Source organism: Olea europaea, chromosome 12 (assembly GCF_002742605.1).
Source record: "Olea europaea var. sylvestris chromosome 12, O_europaea_v1, whole genome shotgun sequence".
Classification (NCBI taxonomy): Eukaryota; Viridiplantae; Streptophyta; class Magnoliopsida; order Lamiales; family Oleaceae; genus Olea; species Olea europaea.
Genome location: NC_036248.1, coordinates 2,015,568 through 2,030,679, shown reverse-complemented (window position 1 = coordinate 2,030,679; position 15,112 = coordinate 2,015,568). Strand labels below are relative to the sequence as shown.

The 15,112-nt window shown below is 35.6% G+C and overlaps 2 protein-coding genes and 2 long non-coding RNA genes across 8 annotated transcripts; 1 reads left to right on the top strand and 3 right to left on the bottom strand.

Annotated features, from left to right (window-relative positions):
* Positions 1 to 532: 532 nt before the first annotated feature.
* On the bottom strand, positions 533 to 5,156 carry LOC111405138. Of its 2 annotated transcripts, XM_023033893.1 has the most exons (7): positions 4,696 to 5,156; positions 3,203 to 3,599; positions 2,929 to 3,106; positions 2,666 to 2,805; positions 1,356 to 2,589; positions 1,170 to 1,270; positions 533 to 999 (listed from the first exon to the last, which is right to left on the bottom strand). In XM_023033893.1, the coding sequence occupies exons 1-7, from the start codon at positions 4,802 to 4,804 to the stop codon at positions 771 to 773; spliced, it is 2,388 nt and encodes a 795-aa protein (XP_022889661.1). In that variant the 5' UTR covers positions 4,805 to 5,156; the 3' UTR covers positions 533 to 770. The 2 variants fall into 2 exon arrangements, with proteins under 2 accessions (XP_022889661.1, XP_022889662.1); XM_023033894.1 differs by lacking the exon at positions 3,203 to 3,599 and having other exon boundaries at positions 535 to 999; positions 4,696 to 5,154.
* A 2,675-nt stretch (positions 5,157 to 7,831) lies between these two features.
* LOC111405137 (sulfite exporter TauE/SafE family protein 3-like) lies at positions 7,832 to 11,555 on the top strand. 3 transcript variants are annotated; one of them, XM_023033890.1, is made up of 13 exons: positions 7,832 to 8,129; positions 8,238 to 8,467; positions 8,746 to 8,905; positions 9,096 to 9,296; positions 9,505 to 9,569; positions 9,661 to 9,688; positions 9,792 to 9,877; positions 9,972 to 10,058; positions 10,150 to 10,200; positions 10,425 to 10,646; positions 10,793 to 10,886; positions 10,979 to 11,119; positions 11,353 to 11,555. In XM_023033890.1, exons 2-13 carry the CDS (start codon positions 8,258 to 8,260, stop codon positions 11,436 to 11,438), a joined length of 1,431 nt encoding a protein of 476 aa, XP_022889658.1. In that variant the 5' UTR covers positions 7,832 to 8,129; positions 8,238 to 8,257; the 3' UTR covers positions 11,439 to 11,555. The 3 variants fall into 3 exon arrangements, with proteins under 3 accessions (XP_022889658.1, XP_022889660.1, XP_022889659.1); XM_023033892.1 differs by having other exon boundaries at positions 7,832 to 8,150; XM_023033891.1 differs by having other exon boundaries at positions 7,832 to 8,164.
* Positions 11,556 to 12,381: 826 nt separating this feature from the next.
* LOC111405136 lies at positions 12,382 to 13,528 on the bottom strand. 2 transcript variants are annotated; one of them, XR_002704742.1, is made up of 2 exons: positions 13,354 to 13,528; positions 12,382 to 12,727 (listed from the first exon to the last, which is right to left on the bottom strand). It is a non-coding gene; the product is annotated as an uncharacterized LOC111405136 (long non-coding RNA). The 2 variants fall into 2 exon arrangements; XR_002704741.1 differs by lacking the exon at positions 13,354 to 13,528 and adding an exon at positions 12,811 to 13,004.
* Positions 13,529 to 13,541: 13 nt separating this feature from the next.
* Positions 13,542 to 15,106, bottom strand: LOC111405135. Its single transcript, XR_002704740.1, has 3 exons — positions 14,613 to 15,106; positions 14,282 to 14,525; positions 13,542 to 14,208 (listed from the first exon to the last, which is right to left on the bottom strand). It is a non-coding gene; the product is annotated as an uncharacterized LOC111405135 (long non-coding RNA).
* Positions 15,107 to 15,112: the final 6 nt, after the last annotated feature.

The window sequence follows — 15,112 nt, the reverse complement described above, 5'->3', positions numbered from 1 at the left end:
GAGAATTCGATCTTGGCTCAGGATGAACGCTGTGTAGACATTGCATATTTCTAATGTATCCTAATATTTCCTTTGTCTTGTATGTAGGTTCCACCAGAGACTTAGAGCTAACTTTACGTATCTGTGTATTGAGAAAAGTTGAACCCTAGGCCTTGAGAGAACACATTTGAGGCAGAATGAAGTTGACGTGTTTCCTAAAGACACCGTTTGGCAAAGGATGGACAGAGGAAAAGAGAGTCTTTAAGAATACAAATCAACCACTTTTGATTTCATCTCATGAAAGATTGAGCAGTTCACAACAATTACAATAAACATAGATCACCTGAATAAAATAATAGAGATCTTTTGCACATTTTTCATATTCCTTGTGACCAACAAGACCTACAATAGCAGCTGGTGCCTTATCTGCATGAGATTTTGAAGTCATTAACACAGAGAGAGAGAGAGAGAGAGAGAGAGAGAGAGAGAGAGAGAGAGAGAGAGAGAGAGAGAGAGAGAGAGATAAAATTTTATTAGGTTGCGTAAGCTATTGGTCCCGTAAAACATAAACTATAATCATATTAATTCACTAAGTAACAGGAAAAGCCAATATATCATTAAGCAACACCATGAGTTTAGGATTCATTGGCAATACAGTGGGAGTAATAGAATAGAGCATAGGACAACATTGCGAAAGGAGTTAGAAATAAGTATAAAAGGCTTCTAAGTAAACTTTAATTGCATAAAACGGCTTCTGGTTTCTTCATCCTATAGCTAGCATCAAAATTAACTTATTCTGAATATATGTTAGGAAAGCCGGAAATGTAAAAGGAAAAATGGAAACTTTCAAAGGGGCAGGAAAAGAATTTCCAGACCTTCAAATACTGGTCAAGCAATTTACACCGCTGTTGAATTACAAAAACTTCTAGACCGGTTGACAGGAAATGCTTCGGTGGCAAATGGAGATTATATTCAGGAAACTCTTTAAGACGCCGATGTAACTCCTCAAAATGTCGAAATCTGTAAGCACGAACAATAAATTCCAGTTAAGACCTGGAATTTATAATCATACTACAACATGCCACATTAAGATGAATTATTGATGATAAATAAAAATTGCAAAACCTATAAAAGGAGCATTAGGGCATGAGAATGAGATAAAACAAAAAGTTTACAGAATATCTTAACACCTTCTTTTGATGGACCAACTGTTACTATTTACATCAGTAACAGATATGGAATAAACAGCAAAAGTTTTGGACCCACTCTCCACAATATTGGCACCAAATACCTGCAAAAAGAAATGGGCTCACATCCAGCATGAAACACGCATTCAAGACTGGTGCAACTGAAAGTGGAAGGCATGAATTGAATACCTCACATCGTAACTTGAAAAAAGAATCAGCAACAATTGAGTTTTTTGCAGAATTAGCAGGCCAGCAATGACTTCCAGGTAAGGAGGCAAAGGAAGCCGATGATGAAGTAGTAGCTCCACTATAAACTCTGTTTAAAAGTTCAGCCTCAAAGTCATCACTTAAGTCTTCATGTTTGATATTTTCTGTGGAAGAATACAGTATATCCTGCCTGTCTCCCGGTAAGAAACTAGTTCTTTCAACCTCTTGCCACAAGTGCCTGTTGTGACTACTTGATCTAGACCTTTTCCTTTTAGACAGGGTTTTAAGCAATCTTCGTGAATGAAGATGCCCTTTGCTCATCTTTCTACTCTTATGGCCTTCAAAACTTTCAAGAGGATGATGAATGCTACTGACGCTTCTTTTGTTTTTAGCATCCCAAACAATAATACCAGGTGAATCAATACCTGTTACACTGCTAGTATCTTCATCTTCAGTAGTATAACAACTGCTCTCTGATTTGACCTCATCAGAATGCAAGACGCTAAGTTCATCTTTGTCTTCACTTAAAGGAATTGCTGTACGACTTTGTTTTTTAAACTCATCATGTGTGACAATAATGTTGGCCCCAGGGCATTTACTACATCCAGAATTAGAAACATCACTCTCAAAGGAACTACCTTTGGTTTCTTTAACCTTTTTCTTTGCCCCAGAAAGCTCCTTTGACTGCTTGATCGAGATAGATACACCCACCAAAGAGGCTTGCTTCACAGGGTCAGCCACCTGATTTGCGCCTTCATTCCTTTTGTAATTTCTTCCTTTAGTCCACATATTGTCAAAATGTTCTGGAGCCAGTGCCTCAGTCTTTCTGCGAGAAAACACATCTAGCATATCAACCCATTCTCCTCCGGATAGGTGTCGCTGAATATCTCTTCCGTCAGCATAATTGTTTTCTGATGGCAAAGAACTCCAAGAAGGGGTGGAGTGTTTACCAATGGAAAGCAATGGATCTTTTGAAAGAAGTATTTCCTTCATGTTGCCTGATGCAGGATTCTCAGCCTCATTCTTGGATTGATCCTTCTTTAACTGTACGAGTTCAACACCTTTCATGGAAGGATCTAGAACCCGTGAAAAATGATCAGATGATAACTTAGGAGATATATTTGGCCTGGACTGTAAATCCACATGTGTTGCCTTACTTCCTTTGTCGGTCTTGCTTAAAGAAATAACTAACGATTCAATTCTCTCATTGATAAACCTGGCACCAAATTTCGTGGAAGAATAAATAATAGAAAGGATGCACTTCTTCAGAGCAGAAAAAAATATATAATTACCTTGGGCTAGATAAATTTATCACTGGTCGCATTACTGCACAAGCAAGAAGTTCCGTTACGATATAGCGAAATAAGGAGCATTGTAGATCATCTGGCTTAAATGTAAATGAAATGAGACCATCCATAATATGCTGGAGAACCTGCAAGCTTTGCATTCCAAAGGGAAAAAATTAGCAATGCAGAAAGCAAAAAATTTCTTGTGCCATTGGCCAGATTACCTATCATTTATAAACTGCTAGGAACAGAAAAGAAAAAGGTTCGACCTTGTGCTCAGCTTCGGCAGAAAATAAAGCAGGATGCAGTTTGTTTTCCGCAGCCAGAACAGATTTTAGTTCCATTTCTCTCTCTTCCATGGTTAGAAATCTTGAGCGGTGCTTCTCAATCTTTGTCTTGCTTGCACGAAAAAGCTCCAACTGAGTGCATAGAAGATCAATGACATCCCTGCAACATACCAAGAAAATTGGCATCCTATAGATGAAACCTCAAGGATTATCTCAGTAAAGAAAAAAATTTCCGTAACATCTACAAAAAATAAACCTTGTTAGAAGACTAATTAGATTAATATATCTCATGCGATATGAAAATTCCCCGAGTACACCATTCATGATCTGCATAAGCTCTTCTGGTCCTTGTCTATCAGGAGTTATGCGGGAGTACCAGAGATTTGTTACCCACTCTGACACAATATGTCTAGTGAAATGGTCTATTGCATCCTCAACAACAGGAGAATCCACTTTACGCCTCCAATCAGACGTATCAGCAGTAACTCTAGGAACCTCAAAAGGTTTTCTCATGGGAGTAGTACTTACAGCTATTGGTTTGCCTTTGTAATTTGCAGCTTTTCTCCGCATATCAAATTCCAGAGACCAGTAGCGAAAGATGATTATTAAAACGGCAGAGGCAGGCAAGTTGACTAAAACTGATGAGCTTGTTACTGGGACGAGAAAGAAAGAGAGGCAATAAGGAAAAGAGTAAAGCCAAGCCCAGTAATTTGGGGAAGGACAGAGAACAGAACAGTTTGTCCATCATATAACCCATAAGAAAATAATACACATGGATACGTGCACGAAGGGGAGTGGTATGGGTGGGATAGGGTTGGCAAGAAGATGGTTTTTATAACAGAACCATGCTGAAATACTGTCTATCTGAGCTGCTGATCAACTTACTGAAATAAAGACGTAGTATTCTAAGATGTAAAGAGTAAATATTTTTGTCTAGGTTATGTTTATCCAAATGTTATGACATCAAGAACCTTTTAATTGACAATTTACAACATCCAGAGAACAAGACTCAAAAAGCATAAATATAATGCAAGATAGGCAGATAAGTAATAAGTGTGCAAAAAACCTTACTGTGAAATTCATGAAACAAATTGAGAACCTCTGTACATTACCTTTGAGGCTTGTATTCAAGTAGACTAAAGAGACACAAAATGTCATATAAGAGAAACAAATAACTGATATTAGGTTCTTCCCATGCATGGAATTTGCATAATTGTTACATAAAGTTTTCAACTGAGTGATTAGGCCTGCATATCAGACACCTGCTTCCAAGTGCAATCCCATTGAACACCATTTCTACTCCAGTCAACATTTATAGACACCAGAACAGAATATATAGATGATAGTATTTCTCTTGGAGACACAAACTAGCTGATTCGTACTTCTTAGTCCATTGCAAGTACTATAAACTTTTGTGCTCTACTTAACAAATAAAGTAGCCCAAATCCTACAGTAATCGGCTTGTTGTAGGTAGGCATGTAGGCAAGTAAGTGCATCCACCTATACTTTCAGCATTGTTGTCAGCTTGTTATGCTGCGCTTATAAACTTTACTCCTCTTTTTCGTATCCTCAAACTGGGTGATATCACCTCCACCAATTTGTAATTTTGTACAACCAAAGTTGATTCCCCAGTAAACAGAAAGTAAAAATAAACGACAATAATCTATATAAAGTCAATAAATTAAGCAACAGCGAAAAATAATTCGCCGTCGAAATTGAAAAATGAAAAAATAAATGTGAATTACTTACAGGACATCAGATAGGACAGGCCTACAACACATACGATCAAAAACACAATTCGCTTCTTGGCTTCCTCCAAGAGGTCCCGAACGCTAACCAATTGTCTTTCGGTGCTCATTTTTGGACCTCCAAATATAATTCACTCTCTCATATCACCCAAAATCTCATTAAAAAATCCAGCTGAGAAATTAAAACCAGAGAATCGTTCAATATATCCACCCATTCTGAACTAATCCAATCCTAAAAAATTCATTCCATGGGCGATCATTCTAGAAATTTCCAAAACCTCAATAATAGTAAATCATCGTCGTGATTAAAGAAGGGCACAAGAAATTTTTTGATAGAAACAGGTCAAAATTTTGCTTTTATGCTTCGGATTCAATAGTCTTCCGAGCAGAGACCGTTGGGTTTTCTACAAGCGCGTGTCTATATATATTAGTGAGTGCGTGCGTGTCGAAATAGAATAATTCTGGTATGTTTGCGTTTGAGATATATATATATATATATATATATATATTTTTTAAATGTTCTTACTCATTATTCACGATTTTTGTCCCTATTTCTTGTTATTCTTTCATGTGGTGAAATAGATTCATCAATGGAGGTAGAGACCACGATCCGACATTTTTTAAATTCTCGTAGAATTTACTAATTTTGTGAGAATGATGACATCATCTTGTCAACAAGATTTTATACAAATATCTATATCTTTATATTTATCTATTTTGGATAAATCAACCACATGGTCTTTTTTTATTTTTAAACATCTTTAGCCAAAAACATAAAAGAGAACATAAAATATGTGTAGCCTTATCTCGAAATGTACGCCTTGTTTGATTCTCATTCTTTTCAAAATACATTTTTCTCTCTCTTCTTTTCAACCACACATTATTCATTAAAATAATATTACACGTAAATAAAAAAAAATTCTTTATTTTCCAACTACACATTTCCACCAATCTACTTTTCTAAAATTCATTTTTTCATAAAAATGGGACTCAAAATCTTCATATATTGCATGAAATATATTCTTCCTAGAGTCGGTACTCGAACCAGACTGTCGAGATCAATTATGTGCGCATCACAGGGAAAGTCCATATTTCTTTCCCATATTTGTTTCATCTCTACATGGACTTAAAGTCCAATTTATTTCCGACCCTCCTATTAAAATCATGTGATTAAGTTGTCGTTCAAAGTACCTACCATTGTAGGGCTGCTCATAAAGGAAGGTGGTTGAAAAGGAGAAAAGGCATGAAGGCTATGAATTAATGTTAACCTCATATGCAGCTATTTGTGAATGTGTTATGTTTGCACTCAATATTTTGTTCAACTCTATCAATTTGATCTGTTCTGTTTACTTTATCTATGTTTTGTTCTTGATTAGCTGAAGACGAAAGAACTTTTTCGATCAAAAAATTTTCGAGTCCGCCAAATCATTCACCATTGAGGTCTAACTTTACTCGTCGGCTTTTGAAGTTATTAGTCATACCAGTTAGCACGCACCCTTATCCAAAATTTGCACGTTGGTCCCCGAGTTCTCAAGTTGCTGTAGTTCTGTCCCTTCGCTATCTAAATTATGCATTCCTGCCCTAATATTTCCAGGATTACAAAGTGGTCACTGAGGTTTCATATTCTGCAATTCGGTCTCTGAGGTTTCTAGAAAGTACAATTTGGAACCTGATGTGTCAGCTTACTGCAACTTGATCCCTCTAGATCTGATTTTGTTTAAGTCAGTCTCCCTGTTCAGTTTGATTAAAAATGGCCACTGCATTTAACTACTTGCTACAATTCCATCCCACAAAATATTAAATCAGAGCAGATCAGTCCTTGAGCTTCTATTGCAAATAAACCCCTTAATTGGGTCCAAGGGCAAAACCGATCTGAATAATTGGGTTCAACTAAAGATCGCCCGGCCTAAAGTAGCATGCCCATCCTCCAAATCAGGTTTACCCATATGTAGCTGCTCCGTAGAACCTGACCGGGTTGAGTTTGCCCATCAAAAGGTCCAAGCCCAAGACGTGGAGTCCATCAACCAGGGCCAAGCCCTGACCCGATATCCTCAACCTATTTTGTCTTAGCAAGAATTGTCCTCACCGACAGTACTTCATTCAAAAAGATGGTTAAATGTGTGTGAAAAGACATTAGTACCCACAACTATAAAATAGGCAAAAAGTAAATTTAAAAGGAAAGTTGAGGTTATAAGCGTAAAAAGTTGAAGACAGTGGCTATAATTTCCCATAATGATTGTTTGGAACTTGGATGCTTGAATTATTAGATCTTTTCGCACCCAAACAAATGATAATGACCGTTGATTATTAGCTTTTATCTTTTACTCACATGCTGGTAAATAGGACGATCGTACATTTATCTCTTTTGGACGACAATTGAACCATATTCCAGTATCGAATCTTGAGTCATTTTGAAATTTGGAATTTTCGTAATATACGGTTTATCGATAAGGTGATTGGTGTACACGTATTATGTGTGGTCACTATAACTTTTTATATATGGGGTGCCCTACGTATTCAAGCTAAAGATAGAATCTTCTCAAGTATCAAAGTTGAAATAAGTCATGCCAAACAAAAAATTGAAACAGTATAGAAATCTTTTCAACATTCTAGCTCCTTCGTTTTTACTCTATTTACATGTGTAAAATGAGTGATCATATCAGACTACTTTTTTTACTAATAAAAAGTGGGATATTTCTTAATTATTCGTGCAAAATTTCATTCTTCCTTTTTAAAAATTAATGGCTTCGTGAGGGTCATCTTGATGCTAAGGGTCCATTTCGAATGATTTTTACTTTTTGTAAAAGAGCTTATTGAGGAAGTCACATTTGATCAGCTTTCTCTAAAAGTCATAAATGTACCTAAAAGTAACTTTTTAATTTCAGAAGTTGTTTTTGACTTTTCAAAAGATTTACCAAACGAGCCGCTATTAGAATTGGATGGATCCAAATTCAGACACCAATGGTCTGTATGTGCTTAGAAAAGGTACATTAGCAAACTTTAAATTTGACATAAAGTATCTTTTGGATTCAACCTGTTTAATTGTGTTGCATGTGAGTCCCGACTATCAGCTAACACTGTGCATTGTGCTAAATTGCTGGACCACTAAGATCGTTAAAATGTATGGTTTTCCATTTTAAAAATATATGGATACTTCAATGTGAAGCCTTTGAATGAGCCTGGTCGTGCATCTTCAGCCTCTGGTTTTTCCTTTTCTTTTTCCAGTATTTATTGCAAGTTAATGCCCGTACCCGACATCTGCATAAAGGACAAGCGGGCGTTGGACTTGGACAGAAGAATTAAATGCAAGAAATCTGAGTACAGGAAGCTAAAATACAATTTCCGGTAAAGATTGAAAGAAGGAGAGAAGAGGTGGCAGAAAAATTGCATGTACCTCTTGGTAGCCTGAGCAATATTTTCAGTTAGATCATCAAGGTTCTTAAATAACACATTTCGGTGATCCTATTGAAGTAATTATTCATTCTTGTTTGAATTCCATATGATTTTTTACTGGGATTTCAAGAAAGTTTTCATTTTGTTCAGGCAGAAGTTAGGAGAAATTGATGGCCGAGGCTGGATTAAAGTGGAGGTGTGCAGTGATTTTGACTGTTTTGCTTGTTATTGGCAGTGGAGTTTCAGCAGCAGATCGGGGTTTTGATGTGGGCTTTTTAAGAAACAATGGAACCACAAATGAGTTTGAATCACATTACTTATCCAAAATCATCAGTTTCTTGCAGCAAAACTATCTTTTGCTTGTTCATCATGTGTGGCCTGTGAGTTCATTTTCATATTTCTTGAGTCAATTTGAGATTTGAATTGTCTATCGTTCATTTCTATGTGGGCACGCCTCCAATTATGGATAACTTACAGTTGTTTGTTTTAAGGAAATTTTTCATGGACCGCGTTGTACTCTTCTTCATATAGTGAAAATTGGAATATCAAAGTGGATGTAAATCTAGCAATCATTTAAAATTGCTTGGTGTGTTTCTGATCTTATCTTCGTTTACTATTGCTCTTGGAAGAAAATATTGTTCTGAAATGCAATTCACAGGAAATGGAGTTTGGCTGGAGAATTATTGTGGGTACTGTAATTGGATTCCTTGCTGCTGCTCTTGGAAGTGTTGGAGGTGTTGGGGGTGGTGGGATTTTTGTTCCTATGCTCACTCTAATCATTGGATTTGATCCAAAATCATCGACTGCAATCTCTAAGTGTAAGGGTTTATGATCAAATTGTGCATATTATGAATTGTTCCTTTTTTTTGCTTTCAACTGATTATTGTAGCCGAATAGCATTAAAATTCTGAAGAATCTCTTCTTGCAAATCCTCCTGACCCGACCGTCTCATTAGTTCATTATTTTGATGATTTGACTGTGTTTAAGGTCTTTTGTTTTCTTGATCAGGCATGATTACTGGTGCAGCAATTGCCACTGTTTACTACAATCTCAAGCTCCGGCATCCTACACTTGATCTTCCCATAATTGATTATGATCTAGCTCTTCTTTTTCAACCCATGTTGGTACTTGGCATCAGTATTGGAGTTATTTTCAATTTGATTTTTGCAGACTGGATGGTTACTGTATTACTGATCATTCTTTTCATAGGTGATCAATATTTTTTCCCCATATTTTACACTTCTCCATTAGGATAGTTATTTATGTTGAAGACTAAATTTAAATGTTAGGTCATTGATTAAAAAAATGAATCCGCTGCGTTGAAGACAAAATTTAAATAAACAAATATGTTTTTTCTCTTAACAACTTGAGCTTTTTGACGAGATAGTTCAAAAGTTTATTGGTGTGTGATCTGCAGGCACATCGACCAAGGCATTCTTCAAGGGCGTTGAAACATGGAAGAAAGAAACTATAATAAAGAAGGTTGTCTAACATTTCACCCCTTCGATTTCTAAAATTTTTCAAGTTGCAGTTCTTTGAACTATCTTTGTTGTCTGTTGCTTCTGCTATCCAGGTGGCTGCTAGACGCTTGGCATCTGATTGTGAGTACACTTGTCACATGCTCAATCTTTCTGAAGTATTTTGAGAGAGAAGAAAACAGAATCTTATTTTGTTAGTTGGATATATAATGTAAACTGAAATCAGATACTGGAAGTGACGAAGTACCATACAAACTTCTACCTGGAGGCCCGACTAATGGAACTAGATTGCGTCACAATGAGCGTTCTCAGGTGTTGAAAAAAGAAGTTAAATTCTAGTCTAGTACACAAACGTTCCCTTAAGTTTAAGATGTGTTCCAAAAACTAAATTCGACAAGTATCCCAGGTCTCAATTATCGATAATGTCTGCTGGAAGGAACTCAGTATACTGGTTGCTGTTTGGGTTATAATCCTTTTACTCCATGTACTCAAGGTTATTATCAATATTCCTAAAAAGTCTCACTTATGGAAATCTTTTACTCTTTATGAGCAACAGTTGAGAATGCTTTGCAATTTTCATCCAGGATTTTACAGCAGCTTGTTCAGCGGCATACTGGACACTTACCTTATTGCAGGTACCATATTAGATCATAATGCAATAGCAGCTTCCCATAATGCAGACTTGTTCAGCGAATTGATCCCTTAAAAATCAATACTCTGCTCTTACAGGATATAATCTTCTAATTCATGTCCCCTCGATTTCCACTGCTTTATAGAGACTAAAGTCCTTTTCACTAGGATTCTATATTTTTACGCCAAAATTCATCCAGTGACAACTTTATTTTCTGTTGATTATCAGATCCCGATTGCTGTTGGAGCATCTGGATATGAGGCAGTCAGCTTATATAATGGGAGGAGGGTGATAACTTCCACGGGAGAAGCAGGAATAAACTGGACAGTATACCAGTTAGTTCTTTGTTGTTTTTGTGGAATTTTGGCTGGTATAGTTGGTGGGCTGCTTGGTCTTGGTGGTGGATTCATTCTAGGTCCCTTATTTCTAGAGCTGGGAATTCCCCCCCAGGTGCGTCCAGTGCTCGTATTAAGGGAGAAAAAGAAGTTAAAATCTTATTTTTTTATACTGTCCAGTCCATTACAGTAATGTGTAACAAAGATGTGCCATCTATTTCCCCTCGGCAACAGTTTATTTTTCTAAAACTTCCGATACAGGTTTCAAGTGCGACTGCTACATTTGCCATGGCATTTTCTTCATCCATGTCTGCGATACAATATTATCTTCTACGACGATTTCCAGTACCATACGGTTAGTAATCGAGCAAATTTCACCTTCTCCTAATCGAGTAGTAAAAGGTTAATAATCCTTTTTCGTCTGTTTACCATCATTCTCTCTTGCAGCTCTTTATTTTGTTGCTGTGGCTACCATTGCTGCATTTGTTGGACAGCATGTAGTACGGAAGATGATTAGCATACTAGGGAGAGCATCTTTGATCATCTTCATTTTGGCCTTCACAATCTTCGTGAGTGCAATCTCACTAGGTAAGTACGTTCAAATCCGAACTCTCAAGAATTTTTTCTCAATACATTTTGGCCTAATTCTTCTTTTGAAGATCGATTAGACTACTCTCGGAACTTTTTCTTAGTAGCTCTATTTCACTACATTCCATTCATTTAATACCTTGCGTGTCATTGAAATAACAATAGTCCATTCTAGTATTTCTTACATTACCGAAATCTCGATTTATTGCAAATTTCTTTTGTCTTGTTGACAGGGTGGGTTGGCATATCACACATAATTGGACAGGCAAAGGGAAAAGAGGGCTTGTGGTTTTCTAATATTTGCTTAGATGTGCGTTAGCAAATTTCTATTTAGTTTTTAAGTTTTTCTAACATTTTAATGTTTGAGTACTGTTTGACCATGTAAAATGTCAATAAAGTCAAGCGGCGGATGTGCCCATGCTGTTCAGTTGTTTAATCTTGCCAAGAGCTTGTTTAGCTAAGCGTAAAATACTTATAAGTAAATAAATTTTAAAATAGATAATATTTTTATATCAAAGTTTAAGAAAAGAAAAAGTTTATTAAAGTGAGTAACGTTTTCACATCAAAAGAAAAGGAGTAAACTATTAAATAAGAGCAAACTAGAAACTAGTCTGTTTGATTCGATTTTAGTGAAAATTGGTCTACTTTTGAATCTTGGGATCAAGTTTGGTCCTAATACAAATTTCAACTCTATCTACAAAATTGAATTTTACTACAACTCCAAAATTATTTGTTCACAATCTCTCAATTTAGGGCTTGTTTGAATTACATTATTTTCAAAAAAAATATATTTTTCAACAGTGATTTGACATCATTTCAACCATACATTTTTCAATAAAATGATATTACACAAAAATCTAAAACTTGTTCTTATTTTTTAACCACACATCGTCTATTGATTTGACATGAATAATGCATTTTTTTTCCCTAAAATGTGTCTCAAACATGGGCTTAATTTACATGAATTCACATTAATTAAAATATCTAAATAATCAATGATTATGTCGCTTGAAACAAAAAGCACGGGAAGAATACATTTTACAAATTTACTTTTAAAGCATAAAAGATGTAGACAAGAATCCTAAACCAGAACCAATTAGCTATGATCCCATCCAGACTCAATGGTTCAATTTTCAAAATTCTGGATGAAAACCAGTTTGATCCAATTTTCAAGAAACTCGGACAAAACCACCCGATACCCACCCCTAACTAAGGTTCAAAGCTTCATTGTGTCTTGAATTCTTGAATACTCAACAACAGTATTAAGAATAAGAATAAACTAATAATCTTGTTCATTCTCTTAGTGCTCAATGCTGTTTACCAAACTTCCAGAGTTAGCTATGGTTATGAATATGAACAGTGGCTCATTGCTGCTATAAACAAGTATACAAAACCATGACTACTGTCTACTGCAGGTACATATGTTTCTGAACTTAACTATGCAAGAATTTCTTTCTTCTCATGTAAAGCGAATAAAATTCTTTCAAGGTAAGTCAACTATCGGCTATAGTTCATCTTTAGTTGAGGGCTCCCCGGCTCCCCGGATTTTAAATGTTTGTTGATGAGTGCTGCCGACTCCTTAAAGCTCGACTTCGTAGGAAGATTGATCTGCACTTAAAAGGCACCAATGGTGAAATGAGGAACAAGACGATATATAAAAATAACGATTAACAATGAAAAGAAATAATTACTGGATTTGTCACTAGCCAGGTAGAACGGTAATGTCCGGTAGTCCTCAACTTGTAAACAGAATAGTTAAAAACATTTCTCAGCAAGACAATAGACATCTCGTGTTTGCTCTTATTTCTTTTCTTTGCAATTTGAAAATAAAATTTGACCGTTTATAAATCATCTATAAATTAACCAAACGGAGACTTAATAAATGATCGTAAAATTTCTGCTAAAATTGTCCAATATTATTACATAGCATGCTTACATATATTTCTAATAGGACAAGCTCAACCAACAGCTTCAAACTAGCACGTATTAAAGAGAGAACTTCGCTACTGAATGATGAGATGCTATCAATATGGTTCCGGTAGAGAAAAAAAACGTACTACTGATTGGTCAAAAATAAGCTATAGATCAACTTTTTAGTTGCAGGAGTCTACTCTATATCTACATTGTCACATATTACGAATGAATATTTTTTCTTCTTTAATAATATCAAGTCCAGTCCACCCACCAAATAAGCCATACTAGTAGAATTAGAATGCACTGAATAGAAATCTAACCTGCAGCTGTGGATGTTCATCTGTGGAAGCATCTATTCTTGAAAACACGAGGTTTTCCAATCCCTTGAAGTGCTTCGCCAATTTCTCAACTTGCTTGCTCGTGGTTTCACAGTTGATACACCATGGTGTGTGGATCTTAAATTCGATCAATATTTGAACTTAGAACAGTGAAATTAGGCGTNTCGTGGTTTCACAGTTGATACACCATGGTGTGTGGATCTTAAATTCGATCAATATTTGAACTTAGAACAGTGAAATTAGGCGTCATCTGGATGCGAGATGTGGAAATTCCTAGATTGTTCCATATCAATGTTTACAGAAATATGAAATATCTAATGAGTAAAAATCTAATGCATCTGTATTTCTTTTTGTGGTATACAAATTTGATGAGGAAGTTTGAGGGTCAAAAAATTTAGATCAAAATTTGAATTTTAAAAAGTTGTACGACCCTCAAGAAGAAAGTTCTAAGAAATGCGGAGAACCAATTCATCAAATGTCTTTCCGACAACAGTTAGAATGCTTGCATTTTTCTGCATTTTGACAACTCCAAAAGATTATTCAAATTTATGACAGAAACAGAAAAAACACATTCTTTCACAAAAATGGAGTGTTTCTGTGTATATGCTGAATGTCACTCTCTCTATTTTTTTGTGAAAAATCTACTCATGATCAAAATTTGAAAGGGACTGTGCAAAAAATCATGATAGTAAATAGCAAGCAAATGACGATCCATTGTAATTATTGATGTATGTATTGAAAAAGCATTATTCATGAAAATTGATGAAGAATTCGCATTGTCAGGAACTGGTCGAGATTTGGTGACAGACTTCCTTCCAGAAACCGCTTGCAGAAATTCTTCAAGCAAATATATAGAATGATTGAGTGTGTATTAATTAAAAAGATAAAGCAAAGAGATCGAGATTGTTACCTCTGTGTCTTGGAGCAGGATCCAACTCCACCAGATATTTGGCGCTGTTATTGTAATCAAAGGCAATTATCTACAAACACAAACAAAGCAATAGAAAATGCCAAAATCAGAAGTCTAAAACGTGAAAGAGTGAAGTCTTTTTCCTAATCTAAATTGCAAGGCACTTTATCTCTTCTAGAACAAATAAAGTGAGGAAGGGCTTTGCAAGATTTTCCTCTCTAACATCAACATATATAAAGATTATCTGCAAAAACAGAAGCATGCAAAAGAGATTAATTCAATGACAAAATATAATATTTAATTCAGCTGTATCGTGGTAAGGTTGACAGACCTTTGATTTGAACTTTGGAGCAATATCTTGTAAGGGCTCAAGAAGCTTCTTGAAGTCGTCAGCATCAGCAAAGACGTACACCTAGTTGATACGAGAACTAGGTAACTAATTTAATGCCTCAGATACAAACCAGAACATCAAGTTCATTGACTATAATTTATAAAACATGTTTATTGAATCATTAGGAAGTAAGAGTAATACAAAATACGGGATTCTTCAAACAGAGAAATGACTCTAAAATGACTCATCATCATCTAATTTCTAAAATAGATTTAACATGTTCATATCATTGACCATAAATTCTTAAACTAATCAGTGAATAGCTTTTAGAGCTAACCCATGGGATCTGCAGAACCTGACCATACAAAAAAATTGGACAAAACTGGTTCCACTTATTCTTGAGTATAATAGTTCCTAATTCTTTTACAGAAAACATATATCCATATGTGCTGAGGCCCGAGGACATCATCCTCATACTTATAGTTATGTTTCTTTTCAAA